Source organism: Puntigrus tetrazona, chromosome 12 (assembly GCF_018831695.1).
Source record: "Puntigrus tetrazona isolate hp1 chromosome 12, ASM1883169v1, whole genome shotgun sequence".
NCBI lineage: Eukaryota > Metazoa > Chordata > Actinopteri > Cypriniformes > Cyprinidae > Puntigrus > Puntigrus tetrazona.
Window position 1 is genome coordinate 4922816 of NC_056710.1, and position 9570 is coordinate 4932385.

The 9570-nt window shown below is 39.4% G+C and overlaps 1 protein-coding gene and 1 pseudogene across 1 annotated transcript in view; both read right to left on the reverse strand.

Annotated features, from left to right (window-relative positions):
* LOC122355783 overlaps positions 1 to 1843 on the reverse strand; it is a 57289-nt pseudogene extending 55446 nt beyond the window's left edge.
* Positions 1844 to 6997: 5154 nt separating this feature from the next.
* Positions 6998 to 9570, reverse strand: part of LOC122355389 (glutamate receptor ionotropic, delta-1-like) — a 125303-nt gene continuing 122730 nt past the window's right edge. Inside the window, exon 16 of the mRNA XM_043253609.1 lies at positions 6998 to 9190. Coding sequence (XP_043109544.1) covers positions 8774 to 9190 — 417 coding nt within the window. The 3' untranslated portion in view covers positions 6998 to 8773. The remainder of the gene's footprint in view (positions 9191 to 9570) is intronic.

Below are 9570 nucleotides of genomic sequence, written 5' to 3' on the forward strand. Positions count from 1 at the left end.
TAACAATAATAAAAAGAAATTATTTTAATTAAACTTTACAGTCCTTGTTACAGTGTAATTATACATTTACATTTTCTTCTCTCAATCTTCTTCTGTCTAACTCTTTCCTCTACAGAATTTTGGGATATTGTTATGGATATGTCAACTTTTGTGGATGTCACAAGTGAAGAGGCACCTCAACACATGGACAGTTTGCAAGCTGTAGAATTATGCTGATAATAATTAATGTTATGTCCATCATCGTCTTAACTGCTATTATTATTGCATAATTAAAAATGTGCCATATTTAGGGATTTTTCTAGAATTTTCCAAGCTATCAGAATATTAAAAATCTTTAAATATCACAACTTAAATAGATTTTGCATAAACCTTCCAGTTACTTCACAAATTGTCTGAAGCATTGCTGACTGCTGACATTGGAATTGTGGGACATGTATTACACTTGGTCTTCAAGTGAAATTATTCTCTGAATTGATTTCAACTCAACTGTGACTATTTTGGTCAGAATAGAAAAGCATTATTTCATAGAATGATCCTGAAAAAAGTGATTATATTTTCCATACATAAGCCACGCAGCATGCAAGAAAAAGAAGAATAAGAAAAAAAACATTGAATGTTACAAATAAATACGTAACATTAATGGCTTTTCATAATTCACTTCTTACTCAGCTGCAATATAAATGAATATTTTCCCTTGATGTGACTCCGGGTGTAGTGTAACATGCTGCTCTAAGGAGAGGGGCTGAGTGATGTTAAACATGATGGCTCCCAGCCTCATCTGTAGTGCTGATAATGAGTAGACTAGGGGATTATCTCTTCCATATTAAATCAAACTATAATAAACAAGTTTTTCGAGGTATGAAAAAAGCTATTCCAGTTCCGGTGGATAAACATTATTTCACTAGCAATTTCAGAATGCAAATTACTAATTATATTATTCTTAATGCATTAAATATATCTAATTAATATAAAATAAAATAGAATTGATAATAGCAGCAACATTTTGTCAATGTGAACTGCTTTAATTTAGAGCAAGAAATACAAGGGGATATAATTTTCTTGTGTCAGTTGTATGTTGCTCATAAATGATTGATACAGGTTTGTTTCCTATCTCTTACCCAAATAAAAACTGGGTTCCACTTTATATAAAGTGGCCTTAACTAATGTGTAAGTTAAATGTAACAAAACAAAAAACAAAACACTTCTGTGATAGGAGGGCGGTGGGTAGGAGGTGGAACACGGGGTGGGATGGTGGGCCATGTCCATGTGGGGATACAGGGGCTTGCCGCAGAGCAGAGAGCTTCCAGGGCGAAGCAGAGAACCTCGATCATGCGAGTCGGATGCCCACCAGGGCCGAACGGGCGAGTCAGACTGGAACCCTCCAGGGCAGACTGGGCTGGCGAGGGCAGCATACATGAGACCAGGGCCTGAAAGAAGCAGAGACAGACAAAAAAGACCAGGCATCCGTGGCCCCAAAGACCAAGACTTGGCCGGATGAATCTTCACAGATGCCCCCCATAGCTGTGGCTGGGCTGGACAGGAGTTTACAAGCAGCCTCCTTAGTCTTGACTGGACAGAATGAGGGCTCACAGGTGGCCTCCATAGCAGTGACTGAACTGCATGATGATTCACAGGTGGCTCTTATAGCAGGGAAGGAACAGGGTGAGAGTTCATAGAAGGCTTCCATAGTTGTAGCGGGTCTGGTAAGTGAGTCACAGACGGCCTTCATAGCTGGTACATAAGTGGCTCCCATAGCCATGACTGGACGGGACGAGGATGACCTGATGACCTTCACGACCGTAGCTGGGCAAACTGAGGATTCATCAATAGTCTCTCTAGCCATATCTGAGCTGGGAGAAGGTTCATAGGCAATCTCTAAGACCTTGACTGAATTTGCTGTGGGCCCGTACCCAGTCTCCGTGGCCGAGACTGGGCAGGCAGAGGGCTTCGGACATAACTGGTACCCACTCTGGAGGTTCTACAGCAGATGCTGACACCTCTAGAGTAGGCTGGCAGACGGGTGAGGTCTCAAGAGCGGACTCAGCGTCAGAAAAGGCCTCACGGGTGGACATGTGGACTAGAGTGGGCACTGGAGTGGATTGGTAGACTGTATCGGGCTCAGGAACAGATCGCCATTACAGGAAGCACAGTGGAAGGAGCACAGTGAACAGTCTCAGGGATGACTTGTGCTGAAGCCCTGGGGATACTGGCTGCTCTCACTGATATCACTGGTGGATCCATCAGACTGGATATCGGCCTCAAACGCCCCCATAACGCCCTAGTGTCCTCAAATGCGGCAATGCCTGTAAATCCTGGAGGGGCATACATGGTGGCTGAGAACTGCAGCTGGATATTTGCAATGGCTGAAGGCTCCGGTGTGGCGGCAAGCTTGTGCATTGGCTCAGGGCAGGCGGCCATCTTGGGATGTGGCTCAGGGAAGGCGGCCATCTTGGGAAGCAGTTCAGGGAAGGCGGCCATCTTGGGAAGCGGCTCAGGGAAGGCGGCCATCTAGGGAAGCGGCTCAGGGAAGGCGGCCATGGTTTGGGTGAAAAGTCGCTGGATCCTGGTTTGATGTTGCATTCTGTCATGATTGAGGGGTCTGAGGCGTGTGGATCCATTTGCAGGCTTTTATTGGCTGAAGGCATGGTCAAAGCAGGCAGACGTTGAAACAGAGCAAACAGGAGTATAAGAGGCAAGGCAACAACAGAATCCAAAAAACAGGTTGGGTCAGGCAGCAAACAATCAAAGAATCAAAGACAGAGAACCAAAGGATCTATAACAAGGGAAACGCAAGGCTTAGCTAACTTTAAACAAACAAACAAACAAACAATGCAACATGCAGGTGAGGGGCCTGCATCAGAATTTATAGTCCCAAAACAGGAAGTAGCAGCAGAGGAAGTGATCACAGGTCCACCAGAGGTAAGGGCTCCCTCTTCTGGCTTGGTGACAATTGTGGCCAAAGAGTTCTATTTTAACTTTATCTGTCCACATGACCTTTTTTCCCAAAATGCCCCAGACTTGTCTAAATGCTCTTTTGCAAAATTCATGGAATTTGGTTTACCTCTGATGACTTTTCCATAAAGGCCATATTTGTGCGGGTGTCTCTGAACAGTTAAACAGTGTACCTCAACTCTTGAAAGTCTTTTGCTGGCAAACAGGGGTTCTGGGTTCTTTTCTAGCTATCCTACAACCCATGGCTGCTGATTTTTGTGATAATGTTAGAGAAGTCTTGAGTATTTATAAAGATTTGAAACTTGCATCATCTGGCCTTTTCTAATGATGACTGTGAGCAAGCCATGATCCTAACAGGCTAATTAAGGTCTAATACTTTTGTCAAAGTTATCTGAGAGCTCAAGTCTCCTGGGGTTACATTCTTTTGAAGGGTGCTGCTTTCCCCTTTTTAACTCTAAAATTTCAGAATACAAAAACAATAGACTGATAATGCTTTATATACTGCCAAAATAATGTTTTGTGTTTAACTTTATGCGTTTTCGAGATCTTTTTTAACTTCCTCTTGCCTAACTGTTTACATTAACAAAATTTTGACATGGGGTACCCAAACATGTCACTGTATATGCAGGTAAAAAACAAACAAACACACAAACAAAAAACATGATTAATTTATGTATGATTAAAATTTGAATGAAAATCAAGGTCAAGGTCACCTAACATGAAGCAGCTTAGCCAAGTTACCATGTTTGCTCAAATTAAATTTAAAGTTACTGCATTAATGAAATAGGACATAGCTTTATTGTAACTCATGCTAAAGCTGAATAATAGGCTACAATTAAATCCAAACAAGGCTTTAGGTACCGCAATATGCTGTCTCTGACCGAAGCATCCCTTTGAGTACTCTCAAGCTGTGGAGACGGCCAATTGTTTCTCTGTACACCTTAGGGATAGAACATAACAAGCCAGTAAATCAAGGGCATGTGTCTTATTGTCAACAGCAAATGGTGTGACACAATCAATGCTGTGACTTCATCTGGACACTTTTCCTTAATCCCTTAAGAGCCCCCTCCTGTACCCACTTTACCAACACTTTCTCGTTGCATACCGACACTTGTTTAGGACCCCTTTTGGTGTCACTTTATGATGCCATCTTTATGTCTTTATGCACCTGTATGCCAAACAAAATGTATATGGATTTCTTTCTTCAGATGATCACAAATCATTTAAATAAATGAATACATCTCCATTCAGTCAACCTTCAGTCACATAACAGGAATGGAAAAGCTTTAAAATGTAATCTCCTTACTGCAGTTACCCTTTCAGTAAACACTCTTCTGAAACTGACCCGACCCGGATTTGCATCGTCAGAGTTATGGTAAAAACTCTATTACTGTAAAGCAATGACGTAGACATACATGGTATCATTTGGAATCTTGGAACCTCAGCTTTCTTTTAACATAAATCACTTTTACATTTATGTTACATAACATGACCTAATAAGGTTAGGTTAAGGTTAAAGTTAGGTTACGTGAAGACTGACATGAGCCATATATCTCACAAAAGTAGGAAAATAGGGAGATAGACCAAATGTCATGTTTCATACGTTCATTGTCTCATCCTTACATTGTGTGTGTACTAATTAGTGGGTGTGTCTGAGCGTGGATGGGCTAATTGAGATCAGCTATGGCTTGTTCACACAAGCTACTTATTGTGCTTATCTTGTCTTGTCTTTGTCAGTTTCTTCTGTATTGTCTCCAGGCCGTTACGCTCCATCTCCGGACTCTTAGTCTCCTCTGGCTTTTTTCTGTCTCATTTGAGCAGACTCAGAGGATCTCTCCATTTGTGGATACCCATTGCAGTCCCTGCACTACCAACCAGAGACTCTCACTTTCTTGAGCTTTCATTTGATTGTCTTTATCAATAAATGTTGTCTTTGATTCCGCACTTGAATCATCCGCTTCTTGCTGTGATACCTAATAGATCTTAAACTTTCAGAACACAATTATGAAAAAAAAACACACACACACACACACACACACACACACACACATATATATATATATATATATACTAAAGACACGTACATCTAATTCATGCAATAATAACTCAAATTAAAACGCAACAACAATAATAACAGTTTCACATCACAAACTGATGAGACCTTGGATTGTAATATGTAGCCAATGATTGCTTGAACAATCTGCTGTCACATTTAAATAGCCTACTTCAATAATCACTGCATCAGAGTTTTCTCACTGATGTCTTTTTCCTCCCCTGCACCACCTGTCTACATCTGCTTACAAGGACTATATATGTATATCTATTAGTGCAGCTGCAGGTCATGCATGTTCACTACAGTGTATCTTAACAACAGCTAGATACGGTAAAATGTATTCTGAGAGTTGTCACGACTCAATTATAGCTGCGTTGTTTAAAATGCTGAATTTCATTTGTCACTAATTATTACCTAGCTACATTTAGATGACTTAACTAGATGACCTCATCCTTTCATCTGCAACACATTATAAAAATATTAGGAAAATGTCTTGGTAAAGTCTCTTTTCAAAGAACATTTCCTAAAGTTCCAGAAAAGCGTCAGAATGTCCTCAAAAACGTAGCTAATTATTCCCATGGCCAACATTATGACAAGATATGCTGATCTCAAGATACCTTTCTGTCGTTAGCTTGTTTTTGTTAAGATATATTATAACAAATTTGATTGATTGGGTAATGCACACAACTGCAAATCAAACATTTAACAATCTGATATCGTTTTAAATGTATTATCTGTGTAGAGATACTTGCCTATAATTTGTCATGGATCAGTAACAAATACCTTTTTTTCTTTGTGAATACGGTACAAGTCTCTGACAAGTCTCTCTTCATAAAAAAAGGATAGTGTTGATCCTTAATTATGATTGGCTATGCCACATTCAAAGCCATTGTAAAATACTCTATAAACACATACCCTTAACATCAGTCTTACATTTTATAAAAGTGTTTTTATATAAGCCCTATGAAGCTGTGATTTAAAATAATTCTGCAATACATTTTGGTCCCACTTCATATTATGTCCCAAATATATGTGTACTTACATAGTAGATGTCTACATGACATCTAGTATGTACCTAAATAGTATGTAAGTGCACCATAATATTTCTGTAACTAAACATGTTACAACCCTGTAACAATAAATTCTTGTGTAACAGGAATTACATAATTACATTTTGTAGAATAATTGGGACAGTTTTGATCCAGGGGGTGGAGATGGTTAAGTTTCAAGGTGGAAATGCGATCCAGGGGGTGGAGACGGGTAGGTTTAGGGATACGTAAAGTAGGAGGAGTTAGATCTAAAGTTGGTGCACCACTGTAATACCTGTGCACTTGATTGGTAACTCCTCAGTAACAGTACAATTCTGGACACCAACCACAGTTTGTATGTAAAGCCTAACGTACTGGCTTCTGCTGTGTAACATCAGAGTAAGTACATGGTAAATCTATAGGAATTGTTTACTTAAAGTGCAGTTAGTCCTGTTTTTCTACACATTTGTACTTTCAGTCCTGTTACACACACATTTGTACTAACAGATACCATTTAGTGGGCTGATACACGTGTGTAGTTACACAAACATCAGAGCTGTAGATACTATGTACTTGCTTAAATTTCATTATAGTTATTTTAATATCACCAAAACAAGTATGTAAATAACATATGCTGTTGAGAAGATATTTGGTATGCCACGGTACATACAAATGCAAATACAGTATGGTCTAGCTATATCTAACAACTATTTCAGGGAATTTTTCTCATCAAACTGTGAATGCGTCCTACTAAATCTGATGAGCCATTAACTAATTTAATTTCTGATGTTCTCAAAAACAGGTCCAAAAATAAGAAACACAATGCCCCAGAAACAAGGAAAAATGGAAAGAAAAGATACTAAGCTACAAAAGTTGAATGGGTATAATGATGATTACGTACTTTATCTTCATTTGTACCCAACAAACAATTTTTTTTTTCAAAATTACTGAAGCACCAATCAAACAATGTAAACCATATTTCTTTATTAAAGATTAAGAAACTCCAAGCAGCATATTCATAAATAAAATAAGAGTCTCCCTTAGATGTAATGTTACAGACTATGCTATGATACTGTTATATTTCATGGAATATTGGATGTTTTTTATCTGAAATCAAAGGGGCACAAGTGTAAGGCAGTGAAGACACTTAACCCTACAAATTACACATCCTTACCACCACTGTCGGCATCTCAAAGCCACAGGTTGTGTTACACAGTGTAATATATCACTTTGGTTCACATTAGTAACTACTTGGACTTGTACAAAATATACAGGATACAACCTTGAGTTATGACTGACAAGCATGTGCAGGGTGAAATCTTCTCGGAAACTGGTCTATGTGCTCCACGCTGACAAATGTCTTTTTCTTTATAATCTGATGAATGGCGAATTTCAGAGGGTCTGTGGAATGGCAACAGGACAATACACACAGGTAGCTGTAAATGGAGTAAGTGTATAAGGTTGTTCTGGTTTAGGTCACAAACATAACACGGCTGAGATTCATAATTGGTCCGAACCTCCTGAAAAACGATTACAAAACAGCATGTAAAAAGAAATGTAAAAGTTTAATTGTACAGTAAAAAATAATTCATATGTGTGTTTGGACTATTTAGAATTGCCTGCAAGAGATGTTTGTACAGTTGTGGGCGTACCAACATGGCTTCATTTACACCAATCACGAATTCCCTTGCGACTCATTAGGAAAAAAGATATCACAACATGTAAATTATGAAAATCATTTCATATACAAGTTTTTTTTGTCTATATACTCTGTGTGAGGTGTTGTACTGTTGTACAAAAAAGAAAAAGGGTTTTGGCAGAATATCAGAAAAGCAATGATAATACAGCTCTTTACAAATGACAGCATGAACTGGTGTAAAATGTCCTTGATGTGCAACAAATTAAAATGACGCTGTTATATTTATGGAATATAATTGTTCTCTCTGGGCTGGTTGTGCTCACGGATTGATAGTCTCAAAATAGTCTGAAAAGCACAGTCAAAACAAAACAAGAAGACAAAACACAACAAAAAGACAAAACAAAACAAACAAATTTTCTTCAGTGCTGTTGCCATGACCGCAAAGTTTTAGCTTGTCTGACGAGTCACTACTATACTATTTTGAATGGTTAGCCTTTGCTTATTCATTAAACCCATAAACAACATCAACTTGACGCAAGCACATAAATCTGAATCAGTAATCAACAACCAAAATCAGAGAAGGAAGCAGAATTAAAATTGCCTCACTGTTTGCAGGTCGAAGAAGGTTTATGACAGTAAAAGGGGTGCATAATTATCAGCGCTCAACTTTTGGGTTCCTACAGCCGTGTATGATCATCTAGTAACAAAACGTGGAGAGACATCTTTTATTTCGGCACTTAGAAAACAATCACAATGAATTTGAGTCTTTACCCATAGAGAACAAAATTCACAAAGCCATTCAAACAGTCGTTTTGAATTATTTTTATATGTCCTTTTTTGTTGTTCATTTGTTTTTGTAACTCAACTTCAAAAATTGAGAATATTCAAAATACACTTTTACTTACTTTGCTCTTTCAGTATTTACAAATATGTACAAGAAAAAATGATTTCTCATGTTTTCTTTTTTTTTTCATAATAAAAATCTCTGCGTACTTCCCCCCACCCTTCTTTTTACACTGCCACAGTTTCCAAAGCTCCAACTGCACCTCGGCTTTCTTCCTTTGAAAAGCAAGTGTGAGGCAGCCCATGGTGACGATGGACTTAGATGGATGTACTATGCTCAATAGCTTCTGGGATGGGTCCTCCTGGTACTGACTGGTAGGACATTGGCATGGGCGTCTTGGCGGGACTCTGTCGGAACAGGCCCCCGTTGGGAGCCCTGTGTTTGCATTGGATGGAGGGCATGGTGGAGCTGCTGAGAGGAAGGGGTAGGGTGCTGCCAGGACCCTGGGCCAGCGTCCGGCCCACCCCATGAGCTTGCTCCGGGAGGAAGGTGCTCACAGACAGGCCCGTGCCCGGGTAGTCTCGCACAGCCTCCCGCTGCTGGCTGGGCGGCATGCTGCCGATGTCCAGGGCAGAGATCTCGATAGATGGTGCGGGGATCTGCTTGTGTGCCATGTCCTCGTCCATAAGACTGTTCATACGCCGATGCACCTGTTCCAGGTTCACCTCCTTGTCCTAGAGAGGGTGAGAGAAGAAAGGAGGGACAGAGAGGCTGAGATCTGTTGGTTCCAGGATGGGATTTTTGCTTTTAAGCTCCATGCAAGTAAGGCTTATTTGAGTTACTGCAGGGTGTGTTGCGAATTTACTAAAAAGACCCAATTGGAAAGTTCAGAGAGTAGAAAAGTGTTTGAAAGAGAAGTTTTATAGAATGTGCACCTTGAAATCAAATTTGGCCAGTGGGCATGTAAAATAATAATGCTCGAGTGAAGCTTAACCTGAAAAAAACTATTAAAATCAACAACAACTGGAGTCAACCTGCATTTCATAAAAGCATTTCATCAGCATTAAAATGTACAGGAATTATGATTGTAGTTAATTGTGTATATATATATATA